The following is a 13922-nucleotide window of genomic DNA, read 5'->3' on the forward strand; positions in this document are numbered from 1 at the left end:
ACTCATATTCTTCCTTCACTATTGACTCCATGCTAGTTCTCCTGAACAGAAACAAAACTGTAACAGAGTAAAGCATATATAGTATAATTTGTCTGTATACCCCCACTTACACATGCATTGTGAACACAGTATATGAGGCTATAGATGTCCAAAATAAAACAGTCAGACGCCAAGTTGGAAAGCGCTTTGTACATTAAGTGCTTTTTTTATAATAAAAAAAGTACAAAGTCCTGATACGAAATATACAAAATAATCAGCCAAGGAAAATGGTTGCCTTTCTACAAATATCAGTAGCATTGCATAGAACAGCCTCTGTGGGGTATAGGGAATGGGCAAATCCAACTGGGTATGATGCTTTAGGAAACATTGCTAGAAAATTGTCTGCAGTTATACATAAAGAACACAGGAGCATAAAATCACATATACACGGGTAAAAGAAAATTTCATGCTAGCCAGAGGAAGAAAAAATAGAACAATATTTTGCTCTGTACTGTTTGCCAGCAAGATGAGCCACATGGTAAGAAAAACCCTCAGATGGGCCAGGAGGCTCCAACCAAATCTGACCCTTCAAAAACTCCCAAATCAGGTGTCGCACAGCCCTGGAAAGCAGCTCACAGCTCCAACAATACTTCTTCCCAGCTGAGACTTAAAAAGTCACCTCAGAATGCAATAACAACTCCCATTCCAATCTGCTATTCAACCCCTATTGTCAAGGAACAACTCAGGCCGACACTCTCTGCTAGAGCTTGTTGCTGTGCTGGTTGAATTCCTTGTTCCATCAGCAGGCTTCTGTTTTTGGAAAAGAGATTTTGACCCCTACCAACCTTCCTTTGAAGAAAGAAGAGATTTCTATCACACCTATTCGATGTAGCTGTAAGACCTTCATCAAGGGCCTTGTCTTGCTGTAAACTCCCCAGGTTTCGAAGAATCAACATGGAGGAGAGATATCTTGTTTGGCTCCCCTCTCACCAAGCAATGATATGAACGGCTCTCCTTCCTCCTGATCACCTTGGTCTTTCTACTCTAGAATGTCTTTCTGATGAAGTTTTTATCTCTGAAACCTCCCTTTGCGAAAGTCTAGGCCTTAGATTCCCAGAGTCAAATGTTCAGAGGGAGATGCTGCCAAGCTATCTGCCAAAGCATAGAAAAATTCCAGTTGAGTATCCCCATCCTAAACGGACCCTTCTTAATACTCATACTATTCTAGATTGTTCATCTAAGGAAGACTCACCCAAGAAGTATTTAGAAATGTTTTCCGTTTCTTCAACGTTTTCTGTTGAGGAATTCACAGAAAGCATAACAGGACCCTCACCTAGTCAAGATTTTGTCTCCCCAAATTGTAATGATACACCAGACCCCAAAATACTAAGCTCGAGTTATCATCTTCCAAGTTCTTCAAGGATGAAGGAAATGGTCCTCTCTGTATTTCATGATGTAAACCAAGAAGAGGAGTTACTGCTGTCTTCCAGGACCCAAATATATAGCACTATTGGATCATCTAACGCTTCTGCCTTAAGTCCAGAAGAAAATGTGCTGGACAGAATAGTTCTTTCTTTCACTGATTCTGGAAGTGGGTGTGACAAAGTTGAAGATTCACCTAAATATAATTCATGCATCTTTTTATGAAGCTGTACAAAGACAGGGATGTGGTAAAGAACATCAACAAGATGGGAAGTCAACCCTGATGAGTTTAGGCAGCAAAAAATTTAAGATGAAGGGTTAAAAGTTCATGTTGCATCAGCTGATGGATCTTATTGGGGTTGGGATTGATTTTTGATATTGCTAATTTCATCAAGGGCCTTGTCTTGCTGTAAACTCCCCAGGTTTCGAAGAATCAACATGGAGGAGAGATATCTTGTTTGGCTCCCCTCTCACCAAGCAATGATATGAACGGCTCTCCTTCCTCCTGATCACCTTGGTCTTTCTGCTCTAGAATGTCTTTCTGATGAAGTTTTTATCTCTGAAACCTCCCTTTGCGAAAGTCTAGGCCTTAGATTCCCAGAGTCAAATGTTCAGAGGGAGATGCTGCCAAGCTATCTGCCAAAGCATAGAAAAATTCCAGTTGAGTATCCCCATCCTAAACGGACCCTTCTTAATACTCATACTATTCTAGATTGTTCATCTAAGGAAGACTCACCCAAGAAGTATTTAGAAATGTTTTCCGTTTCTTCAACGTTTTCTGTTGAGGAATTCACAGAAAGCATAACAGGACCCTCACCTAGTCAAGATTTTGTCTCCCCAAATTGTAATGATACACCAGACCCCAAAATACTAAGCTCGAGTTATCATCTTCCAAGTTCTTCAAGGATGAAGGAAATGGTCCTCTCTGTATTTCATGATGTAAACCAAGAAGAGGAGTTACTGCTGTCTTCCAGGACCCAAATATATAGCACTATTGGATCATCTAACGCTTCTGCCTTAAGTCCAGAAGAAAATGTGCTGGACAGAATAGTTCTTCCTTTCACTGATTCTGGAAGTGGGTGTGATAAAGTTGAAGATTCACCTAAATATAATTCATGCATCCTTTTATGAAGCTGTACAAAGACAGGGATGTGGTAAAGAACATCAACAAGATGAGAAGTCAACCCTGATGAATTTAGACAGCAAAATTTTTTAAGATGAAGGGTTAAAAGTTCATGTTGCATCAGCTGATGGATCTTATTGGGGTTGGGATTAATTTTTGATATTGCTAATTTTTTCTGAGAAATGAGATTATTTTCTTGGAACGTGTTAGGAACCTAACAAAAAATTAGCAATATCAAAAATTAATCACAACCCCAATGCATGGTATGTAAATATAACACATATACACGTTGTTGCTAGAAACATCTTGCCATTACTTTCATGTACTGGAGCACTGGAGAACGTATCGAACACAAGAATAAGCCATCATCACAGCCCTTTTCCTTGCATTAACCACCCCAAGGAAAATACTGTGCGCAACCAGAGAGCTATTATTGCTTCAGCTAAGCCAATGGGTGCAAGGTTGCCATTTAGATTAACAGGAGCTATTACAAAGTCTGTTTGAATGGCAGAGCCCTGCGTTGGCAATGGACGAGTCCCAATTGGTTAGGCCCGATCCTCAACGTGGGAAAAGCAAGGCTGGGATTATGCTTTGATGGCATGAGGCACTGGTCGGCCACTAGCAGGCATACTAAAGCTAAAATATATACAGGGGGAGTAGAATCCTTATAAGCAGAAGTTCAGGGAAGGTGCGAAAAGCCAGCAGCTTAATAATGCTGAATGGAAAAAGGAAACCCTGAGCTGTTTTAAAAAGGCCTCTGGGCAGACAAGACCCTGAGTAGCCACCAGGGGACAGGGCAAAGAAGCGTACAGCCCCCACACAGGCAGGTAGGAGAAGATGCTAAGCATCAAACAATTAAGAGGGTGCTTGCACATAGTGCCCCCAAAAGGGCAGAGAGAGGAATGCAGTCAATACAATAAATAAAGATACAAAATAATCTATGTGACCGCTGCTGATACACCCCATCTTTTGCCATGTCCAAGTGCAATTGGTCAGCATCAAAGTGCCACTGAGGTCCCCACAGTAAAGTCCAACCAGATACACTGTTCTTTTAGAAGCTAATCTAGCCATCTTCTTCCACCTCAGAATCCTTCCCATCTGGCTCCTCTCGGGAGGACTTGGATCCAGCAATATCATCTTCTTGGCCACTTAATACCTCTTCTACCACTTCACCTGTGTTAGTAAATGAGATGTGTCAATATTTGAAGCAGCTGATGAAAAATACTCCCTCTTTACCCATCTTTCCAATATTTAAATGACAGAATTCTCCTTTATTTCTCAGTGGCCTTTGATACCATTAATCTTGGTATCCTTCTGGGCTGGCTCAGGGATTTTTTGGGGTGGGGTGTGTGTGAGGTGGAGAGACATTGTTCTTCAGTGGTGTTTCTCTTTCCTAATAAGGTTGATTCCAGTCAATGGAGCGGGAGGAAATCTGCTTGGAAGTCTCTCCTCTGATTCCTTCTCCCCACTTTCCTTTAATCTACATGAAACTGCAGGGAGAGGTCACTGACTCAAATATTAGGTATCTATGTTGTCTAGTTATATACAGATATCATCAAACAGATGCCATAGAAGTGCTGACTCAGTGCTTAGAATTTCTCAACCTAGGAATGGACTCTAACTGAATTCTTCATAGAGGGAACAACTTTAAGTCTGTAGGCCAATGACTTCAGGACATCATCCTTGGCTCTGAAGTAAGGCTATTTGTCCCTGCTCAGTGGTGGGGGGCAAATTGGTAGTCCTGCTGAATCAAAGCTTTTGCTCAAGTAGCTGTTGGCAACTATGAAAAGAAAGGCTATTTCCCAATTAGGGAAAATTAGGAATCTTTGATCATAGTCACCCATTGTCCCAGTCACCTCTAGTTTGGATTACTGTAGTGCATGCTATATGAGGCTTTGAAAAGCATTCAAAAGCTATTACTGAGGCAAAATGCAGCAACCTATGCAGGTATTTATCATTATACCTCAGTGACCACACTGCTTCAGGGCCTGCATTGGCTGCCAATTAGCTTCTAGTGGGATTCAAAGGGCTGACTGTCACCTTTAAGGTCTTCTACCATTCACCATTTCTATTTGAGATTGCTGTATGATGAAACCTAGCAAATGGGCGTTTTACTCACTGTTCCCACAAATTTAAAATTCCTTGCTCTACACTTTCTTTTCTGGATTTCAGGAAAACCATTAATGGCTTTCCCACTTAGCCCAGGAGGAAGACCTGCTTTGAATACAGTATAGGAATACATTTGATTTTGTATGTTTTTTTCTTATTTCTTGTGGTGTTAAGATTTTTCTTATTTTTCTATGAATGTATTATTTTTATTGAGAAGTTCCTTTTATGATGTCCCTGATTGTTAGCTGCTCTGAGCCTTTAGAAATGAAGAGCAAAGAACAGCTAGTTGTCGACTTACAACCATTTGTTTAGTGATTGGCTGAAGTTACAATGGCACTAAAAACAGTAACTTATTACTGTTTCTCAGTTACAACCATTGAAGTATCTCCATGGTCACGTGATCAAAATTTGGCCAGTTGGCAACTGGCATATTTATGACGGTTGCAGTATTCTGGTGTTATTGATCACCTTTTGCAACCTTCTGACAAGCAAAGCCAATGGGGAAACCAGATTTATTTAACAACCATGTTACTAATAGCTGCAGTGATTCACTTTACAAGAAAAGTCATAAAATGGGGCAAAACTCACTTAACAACTGTCTTGTTAGCAATGAAAATTTGGGCTCAATTGTTATAAGTCAAGGATTACCTGTATCAACATGTATTTATTTATTTATCTATTTGTTTGTTTATTTGCCTACTTAGACATTTAAATAGCTGCCCATCTTATAGCAAACTCTGGATGACTCATAATTATTCTGCATTTCAGATCCAAAGGCTGTATCATTTTATGAGGAGGAGTTGTATTTCACCATGACTTACCTTGCCCAGTCTCTTCTTCATCTATGATCTCATGGACATCTGCCACCCCATCTTCCTCATCTTCGCCATCATCATCCACAATCACAACAAAGTCATCACCATTTTCTGTCTCACTAAACACAAGGGAAGGAGGGAGTGTATCACCATTTATCTATCATCTTCTGCGGACTTCCCAGCTGTATACCACGAAGCCCTGTCTTCATGAAGTCCACTTCTCCTACGTCTCTTTAGTTCTCTCCTCCTACGTCCTGCTGCCACAAACCTAGACAAAAATCTATATCCACACACAATGGCAGGCTTAGATTCTTGCCAAAAATATCACTCATACTATAATCTCCATAACAAGGAACCACGTAACTGCCTAATTCTTACCTGTCTTCTTCACCATTTTCACCACCTTCCCCCATCAGGTAGTACTGAAGTGGATTGGGCCACAGGTCTTCTTTGATGATCTAGAGAAAAAGAAGAGTGTGACAGGTAAAAGGGCATACGGATGCAACAAACCTTTTAGAGGGTGCAGCCCACCAGTGCTGACAATGGTGGATGCTGAGGCTTGAACAACATTTGGGGAGCAAGTTCTCATCAGTGGTATGCAGTATAATCCCACCTCAGCAATGCGATCTCCTGCAGGAAAGCTATGGTCACAGAACCAACTGAAGAAGCTGCGGCTCATTTCAAAGTTCTTCTGGCCATGAGCTAGCGGATCCTGGCCACGCCACCAGCGAATTGGTGTAGAATGAGAAACTAATCTCCCTGAAAAGGATGGGGAAAAACCATACAGCTGTAAAGAAATGCATGTCAAATCTGACCTTTCATCCCTCAAAACTCTGTCCCCTTGTGCATACCAGAGGAACCACACTGGAACTCCTTCACAATGACCTCATTCTGGAAATAGGGATTGCTGCTGAAGTAGAACTTGATCTTGCAGCCTGACTTTGCATGGGTGAAATCCACAACCTACGTATCAAAGAACACCATAACCATAACATTACCAAGATACTGTCACAGGGTCTGGAAAAATGTTAGGATGCAAATAATTATTACTCTCAGCTTATTATTATTTGCCCTTATTCCTTCCGAGGTGGGTGAAATGAGGACCCAGACTGTGGGGGCAATATGCTGACTCTGTAAACCGCTTAGAGAGGGCTGAAAGCCCTATGAAGCGGTATATAAGTCTAAGTGCTACTGCTATTGCTATTAGCCTGAGAGTTCATCAATTCAATTTCAAACTAGTTTCTAGACTTAGACTAACTTTGTCTCTTTAAATGTACGCTAATTGGCATACGTTAAAATGAAATTTAGTTGCATACAGCTCCCAAAGGGTCACCATCTCCAACATACACCACACAAACACAAGCACAACTTCGTTGAAATCACCTGCAGATTAGTCATATAGCTCAAAATGTCTTCATCCCGGTCATTGATCATGGCTGAAAGCTGAGGATGGTTGAGAAACTGCAAAGTTAATGTCAAGGAGAAAAAAAACACTCAAAACTATTCCAAACTTTTCAGAAAGAGGGCAGGATGCACATATCATGCAAGCAGACATTCTAAACCTACATGCAGCACTGCCATGTACTGAAGTATGCTCTGCCCCCAAAGAACCCAAACTCCACACATTTGCTCTCTCCGCTTCTTTCTTTTGAGCGTAGCCCCTAATGAAATATTTTGCAAAGGAAGGATGTGGCATTAACCCATCGGTGCATGGATTAATGACCAACTCAGTATTAACACAGCTTCAAAATGTTCTTCCCAATACTGGACCAGTATTGAGGACCCGGATTGTTGGGGGCAATATGCTGACTCTGTAAACCACTTAGAGAGGGCTGAAAACCCTAGGAAGCGGTATATAAGTCGAACTGCTATTGCTATTCCATCCTTCCGATATGGGTGAAACGAGGACCCAGACTGTGGGGGCGATATGCTGACTCTGTAAACCGCTTAGAGAGGGCTGAAAACCCTAGGAAGCGGTATATAAGTCTAACTGCTAACTAACTGCTATATTTTCCTCCCATTTCTAGCAACCCTTTCCCAACACCTAGTAGCAACGACAGGATACAGCGGTGACCCAGAAACCGGGGATGTTTTGGATGATGACGTTGCGTCGCTCCAGATGTGGCCGCCGCATGTGACTGAACTTGGCTTTGAGCTGGGCAAAGGCACGGTTGGCCTGCTGGTTGACAGCTTCCAGTTCCAGCTGCACAGCCTCCAGGGCTTCCAAGTACTGCTCGGTTTTGCGAGCGGGTTGCCGTTTCCCCCCCTCTTCCTCCTCTTCTTCCTCCTCCTCCTCCTCTTCCTCGTCGTCCTCCTCTTCCTCCCCCACCGAAATGACGGAGCACTCGTCCTCCGCCGCTTCGGCTGCTACCTCGGCCGCCCTGCGCCTCTCCTTGGCGTCCTTCCTCTTCCTCTTGGCCTCCCGGCCATCCTCGTAGTCGTCGCTCGGCCCGACGGCGGCGGCTTCCGCGTTCCTCCGCTTCGCCTTGGCGGGCTCCACGCCCCCCGCTGCGCTTCCTTGGTCCTCGTCGGAGGACGCCTCCCCGTCGCCCTTCGCCCGGCCGTGCCGAGCCCCCAAACTCTGCCCCGCCGAAGCGCTCCGCTCCCCGGCCGCGGGGCCGGTGGTTTCGCGCGCCCCCTGTTGGCCGGCCGTTTCCAGGCTCCTCGGTTTGGCGGAGGAGCTTCCGTGCGCCCCCTGCTGGTTGGGGGTTTCAAAGCTCCCGCCGCCCCAAGCCGTCATTTCGGCCAGCGCTTGGGCTGCCTCCGTCTCCTTCTGCAGTTGACAAACCGGGTCTAAGCGCCGCTGCTTAGGGGACGGCGGGGCCCAGTCCTCACCGCCCTCGCTCATGGTAATTCAACTCCGGCCCCAACGGCAGAACCAAACCCGAAAAGGGCGGGCAAAGAGCCGCGAGTCGGCCCAACCGTCGTCGGCGGCGCGGCAGGAGGAGAAGTCGGGTGGGGGAAGGGCGCCAGGGAAACGGCCTTTTCCAACCGCCTCAGCGCGAGAACCCTGCGCAGCTCCCTCTGATTGGTCGGCGGCGATCGAGGGCTGGCCAATGGGGGCAGGAGCTGCCTCGCTCATTTGGATGATCCCAACGCGGATTGGCTGGCCCCGGGAAGCAATAGAAGGGAAAGATACCGCCTTAGGTTAAAACCAACCACCACCACCACCCCCCCCACGTGGGGAAAGTACGTTTGATAGGCCCGCGGTTTGCCAGACGTCGTTCCTTTTTCGCCGCCGGTGGCCTGCTTCCCCCTTTTACCGACCTTGTTTCGGTCGAGTCCGTCGCAGGAGAAGCCGTGACGCGGTTCGTTTCCCCCGGAGCGATCGTCTGAGCGGCGCATGCGCGGCGACATTTCGGAACGCTCTTCACCCCTTGGGGCATGCGCTCTGAGAGGCGAGTGCTGCTATCTGTCTAGCAGTGTTTCTCAACCTTGGCAACTTGAAGACGTCCGGACTTCAACTCCCAGAATTCCCCAGCCAGCGAATGCTGGCTGGGGAATCTCTGGGAGTTGAAGTCCGGACATCTTCAAGTTGCCTAGGTTGAGAAACACTGGTCTAGCATATGCCGAGTGGCTAAGCAGAGTTTGGACCGAGAGGTGGAGGGCCGCCTATACGCCGCCCTCCAAGATAGCAGGATGCGTCTGCAGAGATAGCAACGGCGGGTATTTTATCAGCCGGCGCCTCCTGGGTGTGGTGTGCTCACATGACTCCCCCAAAGAGATCATTGGGCGGGAGATTCAGAAACCATTTCGCCAGCAACGTGCATACATTAAAGCATTGACTACATTAAAGCATTAGCTATTAAAGCATTAACATTAAAGTGTTAACCACTGTATGATATGCGGATGGATGTCCCCTTTCATTGAGAAATGGGATAGGCAAATTCGTCTTCTTGTTTGCAACTGAACATCCAGAATCCGATAATAACGCCATCGGCATTGACAATAGTCTCACCAGTCAATTGCAAAAGGCAGCTTTACCTGGAACAGCCTACCTAAGGTGACCAGATTTTCAGATTGGTAAAGAGGGACACCATTGACCCGGAGGGGGGGGGGAGACAGGGGGCGGCTTGATTAAAAATTTTATATTTTGTCAAAAGGTCGCACAAGGCAATTACATGACCCCAGGACACTGAAAGCATCATAAATATGAATCTGTTGCCAAACATCAAAATTTGGATCACGTGACCATGAGGATGCTTCAACGGTCGCTAAGTGTGAAAAATGGTCGCTAAGTGTGAAAAATGGTCATCAGTCACTTTTTTCAATGCCATTGTAACTTTGGTCACTAAATGAACTGTTTGAAAGCTAAAGCTAGCTTGCATTATGCTAGCTTACATTTTCAAGAGAGAGAAGCTAAACTCCTTATTAGAATTGAAATAGAAATGAGTAGAGTAGAGTAGAGTAGAGTAGAATAGTTTATTAACCAAGTGTGATTGGACACACAAGGAATTTGTCTTCGGTGTACATAAAAAAAATAAAATAGAATACATTCATCAAGAATCATAAGCTACAACAATTAGTGATAGTCTCTCTCTCTCTCTCTCTCTCTCTCTCTCTCTCACTCACACACACACACACACACACACAAACACACACACAAACACACACATAGACACTCCTCCTCTGGATTCAATGGGACTTTTAGAAAATCCCTCCTCCTGTGCACACACTCCCTCTTTCTCTTTCGCTCTCTCTCTCTCTCCCCTTCTCTGGATTCAATGGGGTTTAGAAAATCCCCCCTCCTCTCTCTCTCTCTCTCTCTCTCTCTCTCTCTCTCTCTCTCCCTCTCTCCCTCCCTCCCTCCCTCCCTCCCTCCCTTCCTCCTCCTCCTCCTCCTCCTCCTCTGGATTCAATGCGATTTAGGAAATTCCCCCTCCTCACACACTTCTTCTCTCTGTCTCTCTCTCTCCCCTCCTCTGGATTCAATGGGGTTTAGGAAATCCCCCCTTCTCACACACTCCCTCTTTCTCTCTCTCTCTCTCTCTCTCTCCCCTCCTCTGGATTCAATGGGGTTTAGGAAATCCCCCCTCCTCACACACTCCTTCAGCCTCTTTCTCCCCTCTTTCTGGATTCGCTCTGACGTTTTTAAAATTACCTCTTCTGTAGAGACCAGGTTATCAGCCACGTGAGACACATGCTGTGTTTCTATCACATCATGCTTGTGGCATTCATTCTTTACTTCCCAGCTTCTTAGAAGTGTTCCCCTTTTTATCCCATTTTCACTTCGTTCTGCTAATTAACGTCTTCTGACGTCCCTTTTTTATAGAGCCTTGCTTTGTTTAATACAGGAGGTCCTCAATTTATGACCACACTGAAGCCCCAAATTTATGTTGAGAAATGACACATTCGTTAAGTGAGTTTTGCCCCATTTTGTGACTTTTCTTTCCAAATTTGCTAAGTGAATCACTGCAATTGTTAAATTAGTAACACCGTTGTTAAGTGAATCTGGATTTCCCGTTGACTTTGCTTGTCAGAAGGTTGCAAAGGGTGATCATGGGACCATTGGACACTGCAACTGTCATAAATGTGAGCCAGTTTCCAAGCATACGAAATTTGATCAGGTGATCATATGGATTCTGCAAGGTTCATAAATGTGAAAAATGATCATGACACATTTTTCAGTGCCGTTGTAACTATAAACAGTCATTAAACCAACTCTTGTAAATCAAGGACTACCTCAGTGGTGGGATTCAGCTGGTTTGCACCTATTCGGGAGAGCCGGTTGGTAACTTTCTAAGCAGTTCGGAGAACCGGTTGTTGGAAGAAATCTCATTTTGTTTTTTTCCACTCTACAGGGCTAACCCTGTAAGGAAGGCAGGAAGGAAACATTCTGGTGTTGTTTCTAGCCTAATCTTTATTGATCTGCTTACAGAAACTGCCTCTCCGGTTAACCCTTATTACATTGTCACAGCTAAGGCGAAGCGTCCATCAACGTGAGTGATGTTGAGTTGGCCACGCCCACCCAGTAACATGACCACCAAGCCCCACCTACTCTGCTGGTCATTAGGGCAGAGAACCGGTTGTTAAATTATTTGAATCCCACCACTGGACTACCTGTACAATATCACAGGTAGTCGCTGACTGCCTCATGCCTTAAATTGTGTTAGCAGATATGGTGGGGGGAAAAAAACCTTTTACTACTAATTCTTGCATTTACAATCATCACAGCATCCTGTGGTCATGTGATCACCATTAAAATGCTTTTCAACCGGCTTGTGACAAGCAGAGTTAATCGTTAAGGTAGAAATAAAATTGCAAGTCACAGCCATGATTTTTTGGGTTAGTAACTATGCTGCTTCACTTAATTTTTTTAAGGGGAAGTAAGGATGTAGGCCTATTACAGTGCTTTAATTTTCCATCTAGCGATCAGGCACTTAGCAAACGAGTCTTAATTGTAGTTGCTATGCAACATATAAGAACCACCTGTAATCCAGACCAGGAGAACTAAGTGGGGACTATTTGGGCAATTTACCATTTACCAAAAAAAGCATAATTTAAAAAAAGAAACATGTCCAGCCAGGAAAAAAAAAACATATTAAAAAAATGCCCAAGAAAAAAAAATCAACAAGGTCTTTGCAAACATCTTGACACTCGATCTGGGAGAATATCCAGGTTTTCAGAGACTTGTGAACCATTTAAAGCAGCAGTCCCCAACCTTTCCAGCTCTATGGACTGGCGGTTTTGTGCATGTGTGCGCCAGAAATTCAGCTTCACGTGCTTGCATGCTCACCCGCCGCCTGCACCGCCCGGTTCCCAACACAACCTGGCTCAGCAACGGGCTGTGGCCTGGGGATTGGTGACCTCTGATTTAAGGGTGGAGGAAATTGTTCCCGAACAGATGAATTGCAATAGGAAAAAAACAAAACACATTTGCCTTCATTTGTGAGAAAAGACAAAAGAGCCGAGGTGGCGCGGTGGTTAAATGCAGCACTGCAGGCTACTTCAGCTGACTGCAGTTCTGCAGTTCGGCTGTTCAAATCTCACCGGCTCAGGGTTGACTCAGCCTTCCATCCTTCCGAGGTGGGTAAAATGAGGACCCGGATTGTTGTTGGGGGCAACATGCTGACTCTGTAAACCGCTTAGAGAGGGCTGAAAGCCCTATGAAGCGGTATATAAGTCTAACTGCTATTGCTAACTGCTAAGACATACTTCCTTGATTTGTAATATGACATTTAACTGAAGGGACCAGAGCATGCACACACTGTGCAATCATACTGGATGAGCAAAAACAATTGGAGATAGGTGCTACTTTGAGTAACCTAATCCTATGCCACAATAGGCTTTCTAGGTGATGATCAGCATCTTGAAATGCACTCAATTGAAGCCAACGTAACGTATATAACTTGGTTCTGAAAGTTGCCCGTTGTAGTAAATAATACCGTAGATAGATTCAGGAAAAGAATGATAATTAGAAAATGCAACAAACCATAATTTCAACTTGTGCCATCTCCAGCAAGGTGGTCATTAGAAACAGAAGAGCTTTCCTTAGCTGTTCATCTTTGATGGATCATAATCTGAAATCACAGCCAACATAAAGTCCAATGGAGAACCCAGGTCACCAACCATCATCATAAATTCTACAAGAAGCAGCCAGAATTTGCTCTACTGCTGCATAAGAATAGGATGACCTACAGGCTGACAATAGACCATTTCCTATCACTGAGTTGTTATCCATTTTTAAATTTCATGGCATGAAATTGATTGCCTTCATTGGCAATCCTATTATTGCCTTTGTACCCAAGTCATTGCCAGGCACCTGGTTTCCAATATAATGATGGTAAATTCGAACAGTTTTTATACATCCGATTGATGCTTTTGCAAGAATAAGGAAGAAAACGCTACTTTAATAAAAGGTGACTCATGGGCTGAGAGTGAGATAAAGGCAATGTCATGGGGATGTGGTAGAAATAAAAGGTTGCCTGGCTATGTTTTGGTTGAAGTGAGGTACAAATAAAGGCTAGGCAAAATTAAAAACTATTTCCCCAATGCTGTCCTCCTTGTTTCCTCATGCTGAATATAATTGCAAGCTAAAGTATTTCGAGGCATGATGAAAACTGCACATTGAAATTAGATAATTTCTTGTTTCTGACTTGTGGCATACTTACAGAAATGGCTAGCTGCCAATGGCACAGAATTCTCTGCATTTGCTTATTGAAGCTTTTATAGGTGTAATGGAATGTGTGTATGACCTTGGGAGACAAGAAGAAGATATGCTACCTAAGAAACAACAAGAGAGGCAGGACCCCTCCCAGTGGATTAACAATCGGAGGAAGAACCTTAGGAAGGACCTGCCCTAATTGTTCAGGCTGTTACAGTGGCAACAAGAAGTCTGCACCTTCAGACTTGTGAGATTCTGTCAATGTAGTCTTACAATAAAGTAGATATTGTTCATCTAGTCTTGGATTATGTCTGGTTCACCCAGGCAGGCTGACAATATGCCCAGCTGAGCTGGGACAGTCATCCTAGGG

The 13922-nt window shown here is 44.3% G+C and overlaps 1 protein-coding gene across 2 annotated transcripts; it reads right to left on the reverse strand.

The window, feature by feature from the left end:
- Window positions 1-169: 169 nt before the first annotated feature.
- TSPYL2 (TSPY like 2) lies at window positions 170-8806 on the reverse strand. 2 transcript variants are annotated; one of them, XM_032209559.1, is made up of 8 exons: window positions 8716-8792; window positions 7514-8554; window positions 6832-6909; window positions 6300-6411; window positions 6062-6207; window positions 5827-5906; window positions 5455-5567; window positions 170-3697 (listed from the first exon to the last, which is right to left on the reverse strand). In XM_032209559.1, exons 2-8 carry the CDS (start codon window positions 8294-8296, stop codon window positions 3588-3590), a joined length of 1422 nt encoding a protein of 473 aa, XP_032065450.1. In that variant the 5' UTR covers window positions 8297-8554; window positions 8716-8792; the 3' UTR covers window positions 170-3587. The 2 variants fall into 2 exon arrangements, with proteins under 2 accessions (XP_032065450.1, XP_032065451.1); XM_032209560.1 differs by lacking the exon at window positions 170-3697 and having other exon boundaries at window positions 5477-5728; window positions 7514-8806.
- Window positions 8807-13922: the final 5116 nt, after the last annotated feature.

This window comes from Thamnophis elegans, chromosome 2, assembly GCF_009769535.1.
Source record: "Thamnophis elegans isolate rThaEle1 chromosome 2, rThaEle1.pri, whole genome shotgun sequence".
NCBI lineage: Eukaryota > Metazoa > Chordata > Lepidosauria > Squamata > Colubridae > Thamnophis > Thamnophis elegans.

Coding starts and splice junctions, on each gene's coding strand:
- TSPYL2 (XM_032209559.1), bottom strand. CDS start 8,296: ATGAGCGAGGGCGGTGAGGACTGGGCCCCGCCGTCCCCTAAGCAGCGG. Junction 6,910..7,513: donor CCGGTTTCTGGGTCACCGCT/GTATCCTGTCGT, acceptor TTAACTTTGCAG/TTTCTCAACCATCCTCAGCT. Junction 3,698..5,454: donor TGAAGAAGAGACTGGGCAAG/GTAAGTCATGGT, acceptor TTACTAACACAG/GTGAAGTGGTAGAAGAGGTA.